Source organism: Halictus rubicundus, chromosome 10 (genome assembly GCF_050948215.1).
Source record: "Halictus rubicundus isolate RS-2024b chromosome 10, iyHalRubi1_principal, whole genome shotgun sequence".
Taxonomy (NCBI): Eukaryota; Metazoa; Arthropoda; class Insecta; order Hymenoptera; family Halictidae; genus Halictus; species Halictus rubicundus.
Window position 1 is genome coordinate 12,132,512 of NC_135158.1, and position 21,097 is coordinate 12,153,608.

General features: G+C 46.1%; 1 protein-coding gene across 1 annotated transcript in view; it reads left to right on the plus strand.

Moving 5' to 3' along the window:
- The window catches only part of Cpx (synaptic transmission protein complexin), a 362,562-nt gene that overhangs the window by 117,096 nt on the left and 224,369 nt on the right, over positions 1-21,097 (plus strand). Inside the window, exon 2 of the mRNA XM_076794804.1 lies at positions 15,146-15,245. Coding sequence (XP_076650919.1) covers positions 15,191-15,245 — 55 coding nt within the window. The 5' untranslated portion in view covers positions 15,146-15,190. The remainder of the gene's footprint in view (positions 1-15,145; positions 15,246-21,097) is intronic.

A 21,097-nucleotide genomic window follows, 5' to 3' on the forward strand; every position in this document is an offset into this window, starting at 1 on the left:
TGATATTTCCAATTCGACGTTCCGTGCCTTTGCTTTTCAATTATTCAGCGCGGTATGTTTAACTATCTTCGTTTTCCAATCATTCTACACTCGTGATTACCATCTGCTATCTTCCTCTACAGTGTATTTTCTCTCCATTTCAAATGATCAAATCTCTTTCATCGAGTTCCAGTCTGTTTTTCCATCTCATGTACCATCCGGTGTAATCATTTTCCTGGCAGTATTTAAAACCTCTTCGCGATCTTGAATTATTTAAATGTATCCCTTTCAGCTTAGAGCATTAATGGAAGCGCGGAGGAACGTTCAATACTCATTGAAAACCCGGAAAGGTTCCAAGCGAGATGGTCGTGGATGTTTGCGAATTGTTGAAACTTTATAAAATGGACAAAACATTCTGGAAATTCGGGCTTTATAGTGTCAAAACAGAATATGGGGCCACATACACGATTCCACGAAAATCAAAACAAACCTCTGTTCCGTTCAAATTGAGAGCGCGCGGGAGAGATAACATCCGCAGCTTCCTCGGCCCGCAGAAGTCACTCAAATGCCAATAATTAAAAACCTCGCTGAAAGGGAAAACAACGGAACGGATTCGGGGGGAACAATCGAGGCGGGTTCCGGAACAGTCTCCGGAAGCGCTCGAAAATATAATATCGAGCCCAGGAAAGGATCCACTTGTAGCGGAGAGTAGAATCGAATGATAGAGGAATCGAGCAGCAGTAATTCATCGGTGCCGGCGCGGCGCGGCGCGGCAATTAAAAAAGTTTCCGCGGGCTTGTTCCGTCGAAAAAAATCCATAAAAACGAAGCTCCGGGGAAATTGCGCTGCGTTCGATTCGTCGGAGAAAACCCGCGATACGTCGCGAAAGAGAGTGGAAATTCAAGGGAAAGAGAGAAAGGCGGAGACACAGTTTGTCCTGTACAGTGAATTTTTCGCACGCTCGCCTTTTGTTCCCGCAATTTTCGTCGCCCAGGCACTCGTTACGAGTTGATACGAGCGGATGGCCGCTCGTTACTCGCAAAACACGCGACTCCGCGTTATACACCGCCTTTTAGTAATAGAGCCAGCAATACAAGGGCTCTCCGTCGCCGAGGAATCCCGAGGCGTGTGGCAAACGCTCGATTCCCACGAAAATCGAGGACCCTCTTAACCCAGATCTGCCAGTCATTCGAGGAATCTCTGTTGAATTCATTCGCCAGAATTTTTTATTTATTCTACTCATTTAGATGCCACGGAAATATCCCTTCTATAAACACGAAAGTGTATGTGACAGGAGAGACGGGTTATGAAAGTATAAAGCCTCGATGGAAATACGTATTTACGATGTCGCGTGCCGCAGCCACTAGCTTTGTCAATTTATGTATCATTTTTATCACTATTATTATTATTAGTTACTGTTTGTTCATTAGTTTCGAAAATAGGTGAGTGTGGTTTCGTACAGCGGAAAAATTAAATGAATTCGAGTACCTTCGTATTTGAATGCTTCTCGACTGCAACACCGAATGAAAACTTTCTATGCTGGATTAAATGAACCTTGCATTCGCGAATGCGAGTTTCCCCCAACGAAGTCTTCGCTCCTGAGAATCGGCAGCACTTCGAGCGAAATTGGAAAAGATTGTAAACATATCTAGGTTAACGGCGCCCTTCGTTTTCCGGTGGCCTTTGTATCCTGGTTCCCGTTTCCGAGGAATTCTGGAGATCGATGTCGCCGCCCGGGAAGGATACGGGATCGAGATCGAGATCCAGAGGGAGGGTGGTACAGGGTAAACGAGAAATCGCACGCGACAAGAGAAACGAGCCGATCGTTACCGGAAAATAGGAATACCGGGACGGCGGCTATAGGAATAACGGGTCGGAGGGGCGTTTGCCGGATCGTTTCATTGGAACAAATCGCGGCCGATCTCTCCCGCAGGATCTCTAATACGGGGAGTGCAACCCTTAATATTTCTCCGTTTCCGCGTCGCGTCTCGGCTCGGCACTGCTTCTGCTCTGCTTCAGCTCTGCTTCGGCTCTGCTTCGGCTCGCTCTGCTCGTTTATCGGCGTCCCGTCGTCCTTTATCCCCCGGGGGAAACCGTCTGCGAGACAATGGCCGCGATGCGTCTTTGCCGTCCGTGCCTCCGCACCCTCCTCCCACTTTTCCGTCTTTACTTCGCCGTTGATCTTCGTCCTGGATCGTCTCCGGCCCTCGTCGACCCAATTTCTCACGGGTCACGGGATTCCCGTCGTTCTTTAATCCGCCAGGAACGCGAGCCTCGGGATTCCGCGAGAGAATGCCTCGCCGCGAGCCTGACATTTTTCATTCCCTTTCCGGCCCCTTCCACTCCTTCGATTCCGACTGCATTAGACACAATCGTGGCCGCACACAATCTTCAGAATGTCCGTCTGCCACTTGAGTCTCCATTCTTTCGATTCTTCTACATCGAATACATTGCAATCATTCATTCATAATCAGAGCTCGCGATTCCTGAATAAATCATGGTCAATTCTTAGGCGTTACATCTTTAGAAATACATCAGAAACACCTCAAGCTCAAGAAGAATGCTAAACGAATTTCAAGTCTCTGATTAGATATCTCTCCGTGTAATTCAAAAATACTCGCACAGATTGCAAGTTTCTAGCCGAAATCCCCTTTGAGTGCATCGGTTACAAAAAACTTTAAATTTTCACATGAATCCACAGTCTATCTGCATAATATCCACTCTATACTCTTAATTAAACCCTCATCTAACATCCCACATCGTTATTTAATCGGTACAGTTACCGCACCACTCAGCAGAATTTACTCTGTCTTTGACGCACTGAGGCGTCATCGGTCTTCACCGCGCCATTACGATTATCAATGATGATGAAACCGACGGTGTCGCGTAGTGTTCGCGATTGCGAGCACGCCTGCAACGTCCTCCGAAGGACTATGATCGAAATCGGCAGGAAAATCGCCGGAAATTTATCGCGTATTCGATCGATCGAGCGGTTACTTCTCCCGTGGACGGGTATATTACATTAGAGGCGCAGCCGACGATAAACAACATAGGATCGAGAGGGCAGGGGAGGGTTTTTCCCCGTTTCGCGAGGAATCCGTGCGCGCCTCCCGCGGGCTTCGAGTTATTACATTCCCCGACAAGGCAGAAGCGGAACGGACAAAAGGATGTGCAAGAAAACCGCCGCCGCGCCGCCGCGCCGGAAAATATGGCGCGCCGAGTGTATCGGGGAAATTGTAGCACGTGTCGCGACACGGATCCGACACGGTTAAATGAAAATTGAACCGACACGCCAGCCGTCGTCGTTCTCGTTCGACCGATTCCGCGGAGAATTCGACGCGAGAACACCGACACCCGAATCCCACCGACTGCAATCTACATTATTGCACTGAATCACGGGTGCTCTCGGATCCGCCGTTCGTCTTCCCGGCCCCCCGCATCCTTCAAGACAGAAAGGATTTATGCTTGCCCCGGGGAAGAGCGCCGAAACGAAGCTATACCGATGCCTATCGCGACCATTACTCCCGAGTTTCGAGTATTTTAGAAGCCCCTCTTAACTACTGAGTGCTCCTCGAGTGAAAATTCCACAATTTTCTACCGCCAGAGGCTGCACACTATCTCGTTTTTCTGTAATTATGTGTGTTGAGTGACGTATTTAAAATGTAGCGTCCAGAACGAGAATTATGCATTAACTGTAGAATTATTTCAAATTCTAGGAGGAGGATTAATTAATGTTTGTCTCACTAATTGTTGACCTTTTTACAGATCTAGACGTCTCTACAGGTCTTAGAATATTTTTTTCCACGATCAAATCACCGAGGATTTAAATATTGAACTGTCACCTTTAGTCTGACGCTTTCAAATTTAATCTGCGATATTTAAAACTGTCATTAAATAGGATCGAATAGAATCGGTTGGAATATCACTTCACGCAGTAAAGGTCGAAGTAAATCTATCTTCAAGATCCATTAATTTTTGTCGAACGTTATATACGACTGCATCCTGGAATTTTATGCGAGTTACAGGGGTTCTGGAAACCCTCCGGGGAACGACTAAAATACAAACTTTATTAAAATTCGCCACAGCCGTGCTCCACTTTCGGTTTACCCAGGCCATTCATCAAGGAAATTGAATTTTATTTACTGTCTGCGCCTTTTCCCGCGGAAATGCGAGTTTGCACGAACTCTTGTGGTTCTCTAGTCGCAAGTAGAGTCTGCAAGCAATGGTCAGACACGTCCAGTGATTCGAATCAGTAACTTATACGATCCACAAATCATCGTTGCCCATTTCCACCGAAAATGAACTTATCCTGAGGACGATAACAGACAATCCATCTTGCAGTCTCTTATCAATTATTTTGCGTATCAGCCTTTTTTCCGATAAACGAGTATTTTCTGACGGGAAGAGAAAATTACTTTCTCGACAGACGTGTAAATGAGCAAGATCGTCGTACGAGCACCGACCGACGCTATGGAATTACTCAAAAACTTAATGCTGAAATTAAGTAGATTGTAGTGTAAGGTGAGAAATTCGTTTTCAAGTAACTAACAATTGCGTCTGTACATGAAATATTTGAGGCTTGCGAGACATGCATACAATTCTCGTGGCAGTCCAGATGTTAAAGGCAACGGCAGAAGGAATGTTCGACAGAAATGGGAAACATGTACGGGAACTTCGTGAAGTTTCTGGAATCACAGTAACCCGGTGACCCTTCCGCGTGAGGTCGCGAGACCGTACGTGCCCGTCGATCGATTAGAAAAATCGAATCCCGGCTACGTCAAAGCTTTTCACGCTGTGGATTCCAAAGGATTCGCCCAGTGGCCGATGGCCGTAGCGCCCGCGCCAGGAAAACAGTAATCTCGAAAATAGACCGGCTTTGCTATCCGCCTGGTATCTCTGCGGGACACGGAGGGTGAAAAGGTCTCGTCCGAGCGATAAAACTGAATAAAAAAAAAACAAAAACACAGAGACAAGGACGGAAAACGAGGAGGAAAACACAAAACCTGGCCGGAGGGAGCCTTTGTGCCGTGCCGCGCGGCGAAACTATCTCTCGGCCCGGGCCGATTAGAAAAGTTCGCGGGGATTTTCCGCGGACCGGAGGACGTTTCGAAAAAATGTTGCGAATCTCCCCAGCATTGTCTCGCGGCAGTTTATCGCCGCGCCATTGTCCTGGACGCTTAATGAAATTCGCGGGCCTCGTTACGCGTCGAGTATCCTCGAGGATTGTGAGATACGCGCGCGAGAATTGCGGCTCCGGCTGAGCAAAAATGAAAAATGGAACAGTTTCGAACGGTGTCTGATCTTTAGCGAGATGCCCAGCGTAATTTCGGAATACAGTCCACGAACGAGTACAAATAAAAAGTAATCGAGGACCGTCAAAGACGAACCGGCCGCTGCTCGGCGGCGCAGAAAGGAATCCGACGCCGACACCGTCGTTTAATTAACTTCGATAAAGGTGTTCGAAAGCCCCCAGGCACGATCCACGGCCATTCCGCTCGCCCGTCCCCCCAAATTTCAGTTTACTTTCCACTCGAACCGCGAGTTATTTCGCCCGGCGACGCTGACGGCTGCCGTAATTCCACCGGTGCGCGCCGGTTGCATACTTCCGGGCGCATAACATACCGCGGTTATGGTCCCGCCGCTGTCTACCTTGAATTTACCAATCTTAGGGGAGACGAGACCGCGATGCCTGACATTCTGGATGTTAATAAAGCACTTTGCCCGGCGCGCGTCGGCGCCCGCAACGAATTTCTCTCCCGAAATTTAACTTTGATAGAAACTAAACAACTTAGCGCGGTCCATTTTTATTCCCTGATGACTGCACCATGTGTTTGGATGATGTTATTAACACTAGATTCACGGGACCCGTCAAAATGACGGATTCTAGTATTTTTAAATTGCGAATATTGAGACTGTAAAAATGCATCCACGAGCAATTATTTAACGAATTGATTTCTTTGGGTATATATTATTTAAAAAATGGCTACGAACTTTGATCGATGCATTCATGTTATTTTTATAAAGTAATGTAGAATAGTCATTTTTAGTGCTCCGTAAACCTAGTGTTAATACACTGCGTATGTCGACAGTACTATTGTTCTTAAATTTTTTGGATGTGTTTACAGTTTTTGGCGGTTCACTCGTCCATTTTTCTTTGACGTTTTGACTGTCAGAGGGAATTAAAGAGTGAACGAAGGAACACGTTGTTTTTGGGTCAAGACTGTTATTAGAAAGATCGCAGGGAAATGATTAATGGAAGCAGGGAAATTCGGGAGCTGAGACTATCGTTTTTGATGGATCGACTGATCTCGTTGATGGATCGCGGCATTACACGACTTCTTACTTACCATCCGGTGCGGCTAATCCCCGGATCCCGCGAGCGTGCCGCGAATTTGTTCCAACTCGGAGTTTGATCGAGCGCTCGGTTGATCCTCGCGTCAATTATCCGAGGGAGAGGGCTTTTTACTTATGGCGTGCACGGTGTTATTAGATTACTTGCCGGAGAGTTCGTGAAATATTAGCGTTTATTACAAAACTTGTTCGCCTAATAACTTGAATAACATTTCTTACTTTAGGCAAAGAGTACATCTCGAAACCGATTGCCTTTGCATAAATTGAAAATCGTCATGTTACACACCGGAGAACAACATGAAATAACGACTAGAAAAAAAGACTGAAAGACTAGAACGCCTAGTCTAGATTAATTAAAGGGTGGCATCAGTCTTTCTCCACCCTCTTGCGACAAGCACAAGGGTCTGAAGGGTTGACAGTCTCGCCTAATTGCTTTCTCACTTAGCCGAAAAATTGTGTCGCCTCCCACGTTGGTTCCCCGCTAACAGAATTCATTTCTAACAACCGATCTCTGTTCTGAATATTGAAAATCATAAATATTAAAACTTCGAGCTTATAACACGTGCGGAGCTCCTATTGATCATCCAAGCAGGGGTTGAAGCGAATATATCACAAGCACAAGGTTCATTAATTAGACTAATGGACAGATTTTATCAGCCCTGAAGTTAGTAGACTTTCAAGCACGAATTTAATATACTCGCTCGTTCAACAAATATGTCCTTCGAAAAACACGAGGGTGTGTTCATTATGTATACGTGCCACGAAGAATTTGTGCTTCTCGAGCGTTCTCTAGCGGTTCAGTCGGAGGAAGAATAGCCTCTCGACTATAAAAGCAACGCGGTTCACCGAGAAACGTTCCCGTACGGCATATCTGGTCGACCGATTCGAGGGAAACCGCCGAAATTCGAGACTCTAGCCATCTTCTCGAGCATCGAACTTGTCCATTAGCGACGACTCCGTTTCGGTTAACAAGCTTGCAGGAACCTCTCGGTTGGAGATCGTGGAAGAAAGAGGTGCGAAGGAGCCGTGTCGGGGTTAGGTCCATCGCGAGAAATCCTCGAGTACACGCGGAAGCACTTGTGGCCCACGGCTCGCCGTTCTACCGACGAGGGGAACAATGTTCCTCTCGCTCCCTCTCGCTCCCAACATTGTTCCCGCCTCCATCCCGCGAGCCACGTCGCTTCCGTTTCTTTTCCCTCGCCGGGAATTCCGGTTTCTTGAGTCCCGTGGACTACGTACTGGGTGTTCGCCACCGACTTCGACTCCTATTTACTATACTGAGTACTATGTCGCTGTCTTACGGAATAATATCAATTTAATCGGAAACTTTACTTCTGTAATTAAATTCAATTATTTTGAGACGCTGCCGAGGATAGGTCCACGCCTCTTAACAGGTAGCCACGCCCCACGAGAGCCAAGGTTTAGAAGTGGGGGAACGTCTGAGTGGGGCGCTAGCCAATAACCCCGCCTCGTGGGCCGTGCTAGATCCCCCCACCACAGTCCTCGCTCTATTAGTCCGCCCCCTTCCATACCAGGGGCCCGCCCTTCGGCCCTCGATCCTCAGAAGCAGAAAAATTTTCAAGAATATTCTGTATTTCCAGAAGCATAAAAATACGGCCCGACTACGTTGGATATTTTTGTGCAAGGCCGAATTTGACGAAGCCTGGAATTTTTTAACGTGAAGTATTTCTTGCCTGTTCAATACTTCATGGACGGATTGGCTTCTTGTCGGCACCCAGAGAATTCTAAATTCTCCGCCCGCTTTCGGAAAGCTCTTAAAACATCGAACGGCTGCAGAGCCTTCGCGAGATTCTTAATTTTGCGGGCACCTAGCCCGCCTAGAAGCGTCACGTTCGACCCCGTTCCTGCCGAGTGTTTCCCACGATCACGTACCATCTTCTGCGAACGGTCGCCATTTTCGCCGGACACCAGGATCCCGAGAATGCCGGCAATAATCGGGTTTATAGCGGGTCTCGGTGAATTTGCAGTTCAACTAATTGACGGTGGGCCAGCTAATGGAATTTCTTTAAATCTCTCGACCTCAATTAGTCTTCCAAAGTGTCCATAAAACTCGGCAGCCTATATTTCATAGCAGAATTCGAACTGAACGAAACGGTGACCTAAACTGGTCCTAATTTGGCATGAACATTAATAGAATATTCCCTGAGCTAGCCTCCCAATTTCGCGATACTTCTGCTTCTTCTGTCTCCTCTAAAAATGTAACAATGAAATTCAAACGCCCGCGAAGTCATCAAAGTGATGACTTAAACTCCCCCTAATTTCGCAGACGCTATCCCGCACAACATCCTGACTCACCCTACTTGCACGAAGAAACCCAGAAACCATCGCCCATCGTTGTCGCGCGTGCACAAAGCTTTGAATGCATCGCGCAGCGGGCGAGGCGGCGATTCCAAACAAAAACTCGCATCCGAGGGAAACTTTAAACTGAACTTCTGTGGAGAGAGAGCCTCGAGGGAAACGGGGACACTGTCAAAAAAAAAAAAAAAAAAGAAAAACAAAAGAAACAGACAACAAAAAGCGCGTCGCTCGGGGAAGAAGAAGGATAAGGACGAGGAAATCGCCGGACGGAAGGACCCGGTAATTAACCTCCGTTAAATGGGGATCCAGAGGGAGAGAGAGACGAACGCTTGATTCGAGACTTTCGCGGCAGAACGCCGAATCCACTCGCCTCTATTTAATTAGTGCGCGGGATCGAGGGCCAAGGATGGCCCGGGGTGGTCGTCGCCCTAACGAGGCGGCCGTGCTCTCCTCTCTCTGAAGAAAGAGTGCTTCAGAGAGTCTCCTCTCCTCGACTCGAAGGTCCTCGGTCGGACGGGAGAGCACGAGGCTCGTTTCCTTGCTCGAACACCGACGAAATAATTCCGGAAGACTCGTGCGAGGAGTCTGTCAGCTTTCTGGGAGCGACAGACTCCTAGATAACAGTGTTCCGGATCGTTGTTCCTCGCCGTTCGCTGTTGCTCTTCGCGAATCGCCACGTCAACGGAGCTTCTCGGATTCCCCGCGAGCCAAATTGCTCCGGCGGCTTCTTCGGTGACGGCAAACAGCTATCTTACGAGAGAGACCGCTGAGTGGTTGTTTATCAAGCTGACGGAGAACGCGACACCACCGAGAAGAATTGTCTCGAGCTGGAGGCTCGGTTTCGCGAGTCCGATGTTTGCTTTGCCTCGGTTTCGAACCATTGGGTCAAATTTCTGGCGTCCTTTGCTCGAGACACACGATAAAGTTTATGTAAGTTGATAATATTTTGGTTTGAGGGATTAGGTTGGAAGAGCAGAGAGATGGGAGCTAGTCACGCCTACTGGGAGCAAGCCACGCCCCGGTAGGGACATGGTCCTGTGGTGGGGGAACGTTTGAGTGGGGTGCTAGCCACTAGCCTTGCCACGTAGGCTCTGTTGGACACTCCCACCACTGTTTCTAGGCTACTAGCTCCTCCCATTTCGTGGCTCTGGCTCCTAATTTGGCCCCTGAGCGTCAGAAATAGCTCCTGTTCCTTGGGGAATGAAGTTATCAAGACGGAAAGTTGATTGTTAAATCCGTAAGGATTACTGTCATCAAATTAGAGACATTATAATATCGTTTATGTCTTCGAGAATTGCTCTTCTTTTCTCTGATGTCCAGCAGACTGCATTCTTCGTTACGAAAAGTAATAATTGGGCTATGAATTTGTGCCTTTGAATTGAGAATCACTGGCAGAGTGATATTAATGTTCCGCCCGACTCTGGCGTTTACAAATAGCACCTGGGAAATTTTATTTTCCACGAAAATCCGCAGTCTCATTACAATCCGACATTCTTGTATGACATGCTTATAATCTTGACGTTGTGACATATTTTCGTAGTCCGTTCCTGTCGCACAACACATTAACAGTAACAATGATAACCAGATGATAAATGTTTGCAAATCTGGGGCATGTTGTACGTCCTGTGCGTCTGTGAAAAATTGATGAAACACAACCGAACATCTGGAGTAATTAAAAATTGACTGAACCTTCACCTTGTTTCCACCGGCTGGTGTTTTTTACAGTTTAAAAGAACTGTCTCACTCGTTACAAATTTCATAAAACAAATCTACAAAAACGAGACTCTGCATAAGAGTCCACAGGCCATTAAAAGAGACCGTATGGGAACATTGAAACGACTCATTCAATTTCCCGAGCATTTCCCGGAAAATGCCAGGTGTTCAGGCGCCCGACCATCAAAAACTTGCTTCCCAGGGTGCAGCACGACGCACTTAGGAGCCGAACAAACAATCATTTGATAAAGTCCCCGGCCCCGTGCAGCGGCAGAGGGTGGTTCCACGGGAGCTGGATCCGAGGGAGGATCGCAGGATTCTCGCGTGGGAGAGTAGCGCGTCGCGTCTCGATCGCTTATGTGTCGACGCTGGGTCCATCAGCGTCGCTTATCTGGCGTCTAGCGTAGGAGAGTGGCTCGTAGTCAAAGAGACAGCGAACGGAGGGAGGATCGATAGAGAAATAGCGAGGCTGGGGAGAGAGGAAGAGAGAGAGAGAGAGAGAGATCGACTCCGTAGAAAGAGAAAGAGAGACAGAAAAGGGGAGACAGGAGAGGAGAGAGGACATCGGTGGCGACTGCGAGAAGACGACGCCGATAAACCGGCGGTAAACCGGCGTCGAGACGTCTCGGCGCCTCTCTCTCTCCCCTCTCTCTCTCTCTCTCTCTCTCTCTCTCTCTCTCACTCTCTTCTCCCCCGTGATTTTCCAACAAGCCGCGCGACAACTTTATCCCGACGACAATGGACAAAATGAGGCTCGCTTCCTCGCGATATTACGTGTTTTTTCCTTCCACCGGGGGAATTCACCTCCGCCGGAGGTAACAACGACGAGCTTTCCGATCGACACTCTAATCCTGGCGAGCTTTAACCCGCCCACGCTTATGCATATGGAGCAACGGATTGTTTATCTCCGATTTTTCTTGCGACGCGGACTTCTCGATCGGATGACTTCTTTCGCGTTTCTGCGGACCTCCGACTAATAAGAATCACCACAGTTTCTTCTGGAAGGTCGCATTCAGGTCATCGCTAATGCTCCTGGATCATGCAGATTTATGATAGACGCAAGGAATGGTGCATGATACAAATTATTTTTACTTGCCGTATGAAATTCAAGGGACACTAAATGGTGAATAGAGGAACAACTGTGGCATTTAAGCTGCTATAACTTCGTGATGGTGAATCGTACAACACTAATTCTTAGCTCACTGTAAAGAGTAAAGCTCCTACTTTAACACACATAATTGGTTTTCCAAAAGACGTTCCTAACAATCTGTGGAATATTTCAAAAGCGAAGATACCGTTTGGTTTCCACCATTCCTTGGTGTCCAGGTGACAGACTTCCCACTCAAAGTTCAATAAACAGACGAGACAAACTCGTACATCAAGTTTTAAGCGACCATTGTAAAGGAGAGACTCTAATCTTCAAATTCCTTGTGATTTTAGTCCTCCAAAAAATTTTTTAATGTCGCTATAGTTGTTTGAATTTATAGAATTTTCGAAGGGAAATAATATGGCTTCTTCTTCATCGACCCACAAAGTGTAAGTATTTCGTTAAAAAATTTAAAGAAAGACTGTGAGAACAGAGGCTTTACGCTTTAAAGTGAGCCCAGAATGACCGTCGTACGATCTTTTTTCACGAAGTTATGGTAGATTGAATATCACCAATTTCTCGATGCTCAGAGTTTCGGAAGAAAAATATTTCAATCTTGGGTCACGTGTTCGCGCGTCGCGTTAACGAACCTGTCCGGGAACCAGCGTCGTTTCGCAACGAATGCCGGGTGTCTGGAATGCAGCGTCGAACACCGGAAGCGGGCTCGCAATGTGGCAGAATAATTTAACGCCGCGTCGAGTGTTTTCCGTTTCGCTTTTTGGCCCGCGCAGGAGAACGCAGTTTCCCCGAGGTCGGATTAGACTTTCGGTTCACAGGAGAGCACGAGAGAGACTCTCGCTCTCTCTCTCTCTCTCTCTCGGAAAATTCAAGCCCTAAATTTCCAACGATACTTCGGAAGCATTCAAGACACGGTGCTCCTTCTGCTTTCCGAGCTCCTCCGAATAGATGTTCGTTCCGACGCGTTATCGCTTGCGATTTCTATTGCGCGAACGGTGATTAACCGATGTTCTTTAAGCGACGCTTCTCAACGCGTTTTATGCCCCAGGGGGACAAGTTGGAAACCACGGGCATGGTTGGATAGAGCGAACAGAGGATCACTGTTGAGATTATTTATTCGCATTAACGCGAATCTCGCGATAGAGGATTCTAATTGCGTTTCGTGGCTCGTTGCACGTGGACCGGACAGGAATTTCATTTTCTTGGGCAGGATGCGTTCACGCGGAGACACCCACGGGAAATGCCGCTGTTAGGCGAATCAAGGATTGCTATGACTGCTCTGCGATGTCGCTTTTCTGCATGTGAAACGCGTAAAAATTCGAGGGAATCGTTGCATAAGAAACGCCACACTTTCCGTGCTAGTAGAATTGAATAACACTTTCTGGGTTACTAGTTTGAAATACCAGGAGTTCTTTAAGAATTAGGAACACTTTGCTTTAAATAACTCGAATTTACATTAAAGTTTTAAACTGAGAAAAGAACGACTCGCACAGGTCATGCGATGTTACAAAGCATGCAACTCTACAATTCTATTCTATTACTGTAAAAGGAACCACTTGTCTACTAAGTAGAACAAACAGAAAATGGTCAGCCGAGGACCGATTCAATTTGTAACACACTCAGCATTTAATTTGAACTCCCTGAACAACGAAGTCTAATAGAAAAGCACGTGGGTCCACAATTCTAACCTACTATCTCAAAATGAACTACCTGATTCATTATTTACCTTGACCATTAAGTAGTACGAACCGAGAATGGTCAGCCGTGGCCTGATTCAATTTCTAACGCACTTAACATTTAATTTCGACTTCGCCACAGAAGAATCCTGATAAAAAGGAATTAAATACTGCAAATTCTAATCTGCGACTTCAAAATAATTTGATAAAATTATTCCGATAGAATAGAGCGTCCAACAACTCCGAAAACTCCACAGACGAAAGTTGATTTTCTCTGACAGCGTCACGGTTTCATAAAAATCGGGGCATCGATCATAATTGCGGTTCATATTCAATCGAATTCGATCGGATTGAACAGATTCCGCTCTGGCGAGGATATTATACATTGGATTCGAACGGAATCGAACAAGTTCCGTATAAATTTGCTGTCTCCCAGGGATCATCGGGCGCACAAGCGCGTGGTGTGCTCGCATCGCATCGGTTTTTATACGGTGTCCGTGAATCTCTTTCGCCGGTGGAAATAACCGTTTCGGATAATAACGTTATACGGTTCTCAGCCCGTAAATTCCGTTTACGACGTCGTGAAAAGTAATACCGGGCGTTCGATCCGATTTGAAGTTATCCGAAGTGGCCGGCCCGTATACGAGGACCGGGAACGATTCCGCGCGGGCTCGCCGAGCGTGTATCTCTACTCGCAAGCGTGCAAGCAGAGCGGCGCGGATCCGGAGCCGGTTTATTAGAGCAAACGAACCGGCCCCGCGAAGGATAAAACCACTCGGCCCGGAACCGAACGGAACAGCGGGCATGTTTCTGCTCGCAGCCCTCGATCCCTCCACTCGATCTCTTCTCGCGATCCAGAGACTGTTTTTCGAATCATTCTCAGCGGCCTGGAACCGCGACCGAATCGGATACGATTATCGTAAAAGTAAACATCCGTCGGGATTGCACCGGGTAACCGAAACATCCTCCTCGCCGTTTGCTATGCTTCCACACACCGGTATTAATAGTACTTTCTGCGCACAAGTACTTTCGATCGAGCTGTCGCAAGATATTGCTGGGATCGTTGTGTTTGCAGATTTTAGGGATCTTTCATCGTGGAATTTGGGTCTAACGAAATTTCGTAGAACTGAGAAAAATTAGGGTGTAATTTGTGCAGTGTTGTTGAATTTTTAAAGTAGAATAGATTGTTGTTCAAAAGTTAAAAAATAATGTAATTTCCAGTCCGGATTGACGTGAGAAACTTCTTGCAGCTCATACGTACCGAGAACATTTTTTTCTCACTCGATTTGAGACTGCAAAAATTGTTTCTGCAGTTCGGGCGAAGTGTGGGAATTCATTTATTTCTCTTCTTGAAAGTTTTGGTTTTAACGTTTCCGGAGGGCTGCAATCCGGAAAGTGGTGCGTCCAGTTGAAAAAATGGGTTAAAAGAAGATTAAAAGAGACCCCTCTCTTTTCTCCCTTTTATTTTGCGGTCTGTTTTACTTAATTTGTAACACTAAAAAACCAGACGAGTGGCACTTCTGATTTTCCCTGCAAATATATTTTTGCACGCGTTGCACGACGTTGCTCCATTTTCTAATTTTACACAGTCACTTCCTAAATGAATGCTCGTAGAAGAAGGACAGATGATAACAATAGTCACCGAAATAACAATGAGAGAGTGTGGAATGTAGTTCTGCTGTAAGTGACTTTGTGTGCGAAAAGTTCGGGTCGAGGGATATCTAGCGTGTCTGACCATTGTCTGTACTTTCTACTTAATAGAAGCTGCCAAATGTGATCTGAATTTGATTCTATGGAATCCTCTTTTCGCTCTGTTCCAATGCATTATATTTTATGAAATGTAATGCATGATAATTTCGTGGTTATTATACTTTGAATTCGCCATTCTATTTTAATTATCCGCTATGCGGATTTAATTATCAGAATGTACTTTGCATTAATTTGTAGAAATTACGACAAGCGAATGAATTATACTCATTTGGCTTGTGAAATTGTTCTACAGGTCCATCGAGGTTCGGTCCGTGTGCGTTGAACAACCAACGACAAAATGGCAGCGTTCGTGGCAAAGCAGATGGTCGGGAACAAGCTGAACGCGGTTAAAGGTAAGTCTCGACGAAAGTTCAATTAATATCAACTCCGATATTAACCGCCGAACAATGAGACACATGGTACGTTCCTAATTTAACACACAAAAATACACGATCCAATAAAAATCCCATGAAACATTGCATTATCCTTTAACCTGTGTATTCAGTATTCTAATGGCAATTTCAAACAAATTTAGTAAAAATGAGGGCTGTTAAGACGTGGGGGTAGGTTATTAAGCAAGACATAGACAGCTTGAATATTTTATAAGAAAAGCTATACTGTTGCTAGATGCAAAGATAGATAGAAAGGAATTAGAAATATGCTCTGAACTTTGTAGGGATATATACACGTTTTTGGTCAGACTATGAGAAATTGATATTTAAATATTATTTTCAAGTTTCTGTTTGTAATTTTAACGGATTTTACAGTACTTGAATCAAGCCCTAATTCTCACGGTATGCAATTAGCAATATTCAGTTGGCAATTATTATGAGCTTGAGTTCTGTAGCAGAAACCATCTAAACTCCAGCGATCAGATTAAGTGGAATAAACTGAAAACGGTCAGTCGAGTCTCAATGCCGCTTGTAATATATTTAATATTTGATTTCGATGCCTTAGAAGATGAAGCCTAATAAAAAAGGGCTCGATTCTGGAATTCTAATCTAGAACCTCAAAACGAACCACACAGTTCAAAGTTTTCGTTCCCGAATAAGTAAAACAAGCAAAATATGATCGTACGAGTCTCCATTGAATTTCCAGCACACCAACCTTTGCATTTCAAATTTCTCGAAAATGAAGCCCGGTAGAAACGAACTGGATTCCAGAATTCCTCCCTGCGATCTTAAAACGAGCCACCCTGTCCACGATCTTATCTCGATGATCAAGACACCCGGTAGATCGTGTCCGAAACGAGCACGAAACGAATTCGCGACGAGTCACGTCCGAGCGGAACGTGCAGTCGAACGGTTTCGAAAGGAATTTCAGCGGATCCAGCGACGGCCTTTTTCTCCGGTTGCTCTCGCGGAGAATAATTGCACGGGGGCGGCTCACGGCGAATAGGTTTCGCGAGGTTCGTCCTATTTTTATCGTCCTTCGAAAAAGTTTGTTTCGCGAGCACGAGCGCGGGAGTGAGAGAGAGAGAGAGAGATGATCCCGCTCGGCGGAGTTTAATCTGGGCAGATCGCGCGATTGAATCGAGAATGGAATCTGTGACCGACAAGCCGTTTCGATCAGCGAAAGGCTCTCGCCCTTAAACTCTTCTTTTCAACTTTTTCAACCTCGGCTCGAGGAGAGAGGACTGAGAGGAGACCCGATCCTTCCAGGAACTACACCCAGCTCTCTCGCAATCTGGAATCCAGCTGCCGCGAAATCGAGCCTCGAAACTTCCTCGAAAACGAATCCTCCGCGCGCCGCGCCGCGCCGGCGAGAAGAGACCGATTCAATTTTTTTATTCCCGTTTGCTATCGCGACACGCAAATCTGGGCTCGCGATAAATCCCGACTCGTTGTCCGGAGATACGGGCACGCTTCGTTCCTCGCGACGCGCCGCGTTATTGCCACGCTCGTCCCCAAATGTTTACGGAAATCCTGACATTTTTATAGAGTCGAAACAGACTCACGCTTCTGCCGCGACTTACGTCCGTCAGTTTAGAAATTCTTTCTTTTTTCGCGGTCCATTCGAGCAGACTAAATTTTATCAGAATTTTTACGGCGTTCAAAGTCGAAGAAATGATCTTATGAATTTCGTTGCTTTGGAATTGTGTCGTTTCTTGCGACTGTACTTCCACAATTAAATTCGACAAATCAATTAGGTAGACAAAAGTTGACCCGATCGTTTCGGTTTCATGATTTTTTAAAGGGGGCGTGGCTGAACCGAGAATTTCTCGAATGGCACAAAATCGTCGACTTTTCGCTCATTTTTGTCAGTAACGCTCCGGATGAACCTCCCACCGAACCTAGCTCGAACAACCGCGGCGAAACCGATTGAAACTTCACGGGAGCGATTAAACTTCGCTTTGAAAAGTCGTTGGGCCGGCCCCGTATTGCGATTTTATACAGAGCAACGGATCCAGCGAGCGGATAAAAATCGACGGCCGAGGATGATGAATGCAGAAAGTATTTTCGAAGCTACTGTGCTTGCTACACAGCCAGCTTACTCCCCCGGGACGATCATCGTATTTATATTACGAAGTTCGAATAATGAAACCGCGATGGATCGGCGATGTTTGCCTCGTTACGCGCGCCGTGCCGTGCCGCGCTCGCCGGAGTTGGATTAATGGCAGAAAGCTGCCGTTTCATCGTCGCCGGCGCGGCCGAGAACGATAGAAAAGCCACGTTTCACCGTGTCTTAATATATTTCTTCGGGGGAGAAGGGCTGGGAAGATCGGTCTCTCGGTTGGTAATTCGCGAACGGAATTAAGATTGATCGCTCCGCGCGCCGAGCCCGGCAACGAAGAAAGCATTAGTCCAAATGACGGAGCACCGTTCGCTCGACTTCCGTGATGGAAAAAGGACGAGAAACCCATTGTTACTGTATCTTGCTGGTTACGCGCAGCCACGTGGTTCGATCTGCGGAACATTCCATAGATGCTCTGGCTCGCCTTTAAACTGCCACGTGCAGATTCAATTCACAGGAGAAACAGGAAGAATCCTGATATTAATATTCGTTTTATATGCTACACAATATTTTTATTCAGTTGGAAGGCGTTGTGGATGTTCGCTGTTTAGTATTTTAGTATTTCCATGGGACTGTAGATAATTGTATAGCATTCCGTTTTGCAATATTAATTTACTACGTTAAAAGGAATCACACGCTTCTCGTGCTACGTTAAGTAGTATAAGGAGAAAATGGTCGGACATGGCCCAATTCAATTTGTAACGCAATTAAAATTCAATTCAGACATTCTGGACAACGAAGTATAATAGAAAAGCATCTGATTCTACAGTTCTAATCTCCCACCTGAAAATAAACTAGCTGGTTAGCGATTTCCGGTCTCCATTAGGTAGAATAAGCAGAAAATCGATCAGACAAATTGCGATTGAATTTCCAATGGTCTGGAACGTTTAATTTCGACTGCTTCCTCATCCAAGCATAAATATAGTGTGAATGTAATATCCTTGCGGATGCAGGTGCATTCTAATCAATTTTCCAAAATGTCAGCACAGTATTAATGTCTCTTTTTCTGTCGAAGCTAGGAATTATGGACTAAAAATTATGCCCAGATCCATAAATGTAAAATTGCAAAATTACTTTCTCGAGACATGGCAGGCAATCGCCACATAGTTCCGCAGGATTTTCCGGGTCCCGTTCGATTATAGCAGTAGAGCAGACTGTCGCTGTGCGGTCGGGCACTTAATCATTGTTATTCAAGTTACAATTACAAGTTAGCCGGTTAGAGTGGGAATTGAAGGGAAAGAGTCGCGCGAGAGACTGGCTTGTCGGCTTGCCGGCAGCTTGAACGATGGCCCGCAATAAAACTTCTGTCATTAAGGGAAAGTTTCACCCCGCTTCCCAACAGCCACCGCGAGTACTCCATCCCCACTCCGGACCGGTTCGAGGAGGTACACGGGAACCGAGAGTATAGCGGGTAATCCGTAATGGGAAACGGGGACCTTCGTCAAGCCCGAGAGAAGCCTCGACCTCGAATCTTTCTTCGGGCCGGCCCTTAACTCACTCGGACACCATCAATCCATCCTACCCCATCGCGAGATCCTCTCTCCCAGCAACCACTGCGCTCTCCGGATGTCTTCCATTATGTACATTGACCGAGGAATCGTCCGTAGCTTAGAACTCGATCGTTCCCACCGCCTCCACGACTCGAACCGACCCACCTTTCTTACGTAACTTTCAAATGGCCCGCCATTCTTCACGACCGCCAACACCCCCGCGTCATTCGCGAGCGGTTTGTTCCCGCGTCGTTCCAGGATTTCCGTGATTTGTCCGAGTTTCCCGGAGTTTGCTCAACTTGTTCCCTCCGCGCCAGGAAAATCCCCGTGATTCCGTAAAGAATCCATCACCTTTCGCGGACGATTTGTTAGGGAGGGCGAAGTACATGGGAAATTAGGGGGAGTTTAAGTCATCGCTTCGATGCCCACGCTATTGTTTATAAAATACAGCGCTACGAATTTTTCCATTTTTTCCTGCTTTCATTTTAGGCGATTCTTGTCAACCTCGGGAACACGTGCGAAATTAGGGGATGAAGGATAAATGTAGAACCCTTAAACTTAGGACGAGAATAGTTTGTAGAAAATTAGGGGAGATTTAAGTCATCACTTTGTTACTTTTTTTTTAAACTTTCCCAATTTTCCAAATTTATATATAGCGAACCATTTGCCTGAGTAACTTGAATCTTTTTCATTTAGTAAAAATTTTTAAAAATATCGTCACATACTTTTAACTCTCCCCTGAAACAAAAGCCCTCATTCAAGTCACTGTCTCTAAAATTAACACCACAAAGATCCCCTAAATGCAACAATTCCCGAACACCGAAGTTTCAAACTTCGCGCATTCACATCTCGCAAAAGTTCTTGGATAACGTTAAACTAAATAGCTGAACAGAATCAAGCAAATATTAGAACTGTGCTACAACTATACTCCGAACTAAATAGTTTCCCCAAGGAACACCTATAACGTAGCCCGCGCGTTCCACTGAATAGAACCGTCTGACCATCGCTGGTCTCTTCTACTGCAGAGAAAAGCCCGCACTTCAAACTCAATTTCCTCGGAAATGCAGCCACGTATTAACAAATATTATTCTACATTTTCGTCTCATTTTTCCATGCAGAATCGCCGCACCTCATTTTCCATTGACCAACTATAACACAGCTCGTGAAATACCTCTCTGAAACCGACAGAATTTCCTATATACACGGTAGAACCACGATGTTGAGAAAGCTACGATGCTCATCGAGCTTTTTCGCGTCGATTGCTCGGACAATGTATTTCCAAATATTCCAGACGAATGGCAGGAAAGTATGACGGTCGATAGACGGCGGGTGTTTCATGGCAAAGAACGATCCGCAAGGTTTTATCGCCGAGAGAGAGAACGATCTATCGATAGAGCAAGCACTCGCGGCAAATTGATTCGCCTCGATTAGAGTACCGTCGAGAACCATCGAGTCCACGACTCCTGCTTGAACACATCCCTCTGATACAGAGTCAATTATATCATTCGCGGGCAACTTTGCTCGTGGGTCGATAATCGCGCGCGAATCCGATCAGATCGATTTGCCGCGAAACCAAATCGTCGTAATTGGATCAGTCTAATCGGCCACTGCTGCTTGCGAGCGATCACCGTTTCCGGTTTTGACTCGGATATACCCTCTAATACACGTTTAATAACACCGCGTGAACCTCCGGAACAATTTTCGCGAGAAAACGGTGCAAAAAGTTAATATAAATTTCTTTCGCATTCACTCTGTAATGAAATTTTAAATATCGCTCAATTTCGAGCTAAATCTCAGCTCAAACCAGGAAGTCTTAGATCGGGAAAAATCGAAGTGAAAATCCTATTGTTTAATGGTTTCTTGCGTTTGTCAAATATTCAGAGGATGGAAATTCGAAGGCATCTGCAATGTAGATACTGCGAGTCGTCCAAATATTTTTAGATCGTTACCGTACTCGGTGGACGACTGGTACCAGTTCGATTTTCGAAAACCGTCGAAATTGTTTCCCGGAGCAATTATCACGGTTTGTCCGTCGCGATGTAAATCGATGGAGGTAGAGTAGAAGTCGGAAGTTCGCAGAGCCGGAAACCAGCGGTTTGTCTGAGGGCGGTACGGGGATTTTGGCGGGGAATGCGGTCGGGAAACTTTCGCGAGGCTCGAAGAGTGGACGAATCGAATGGCAATTAGTTTCGGGGTGACCT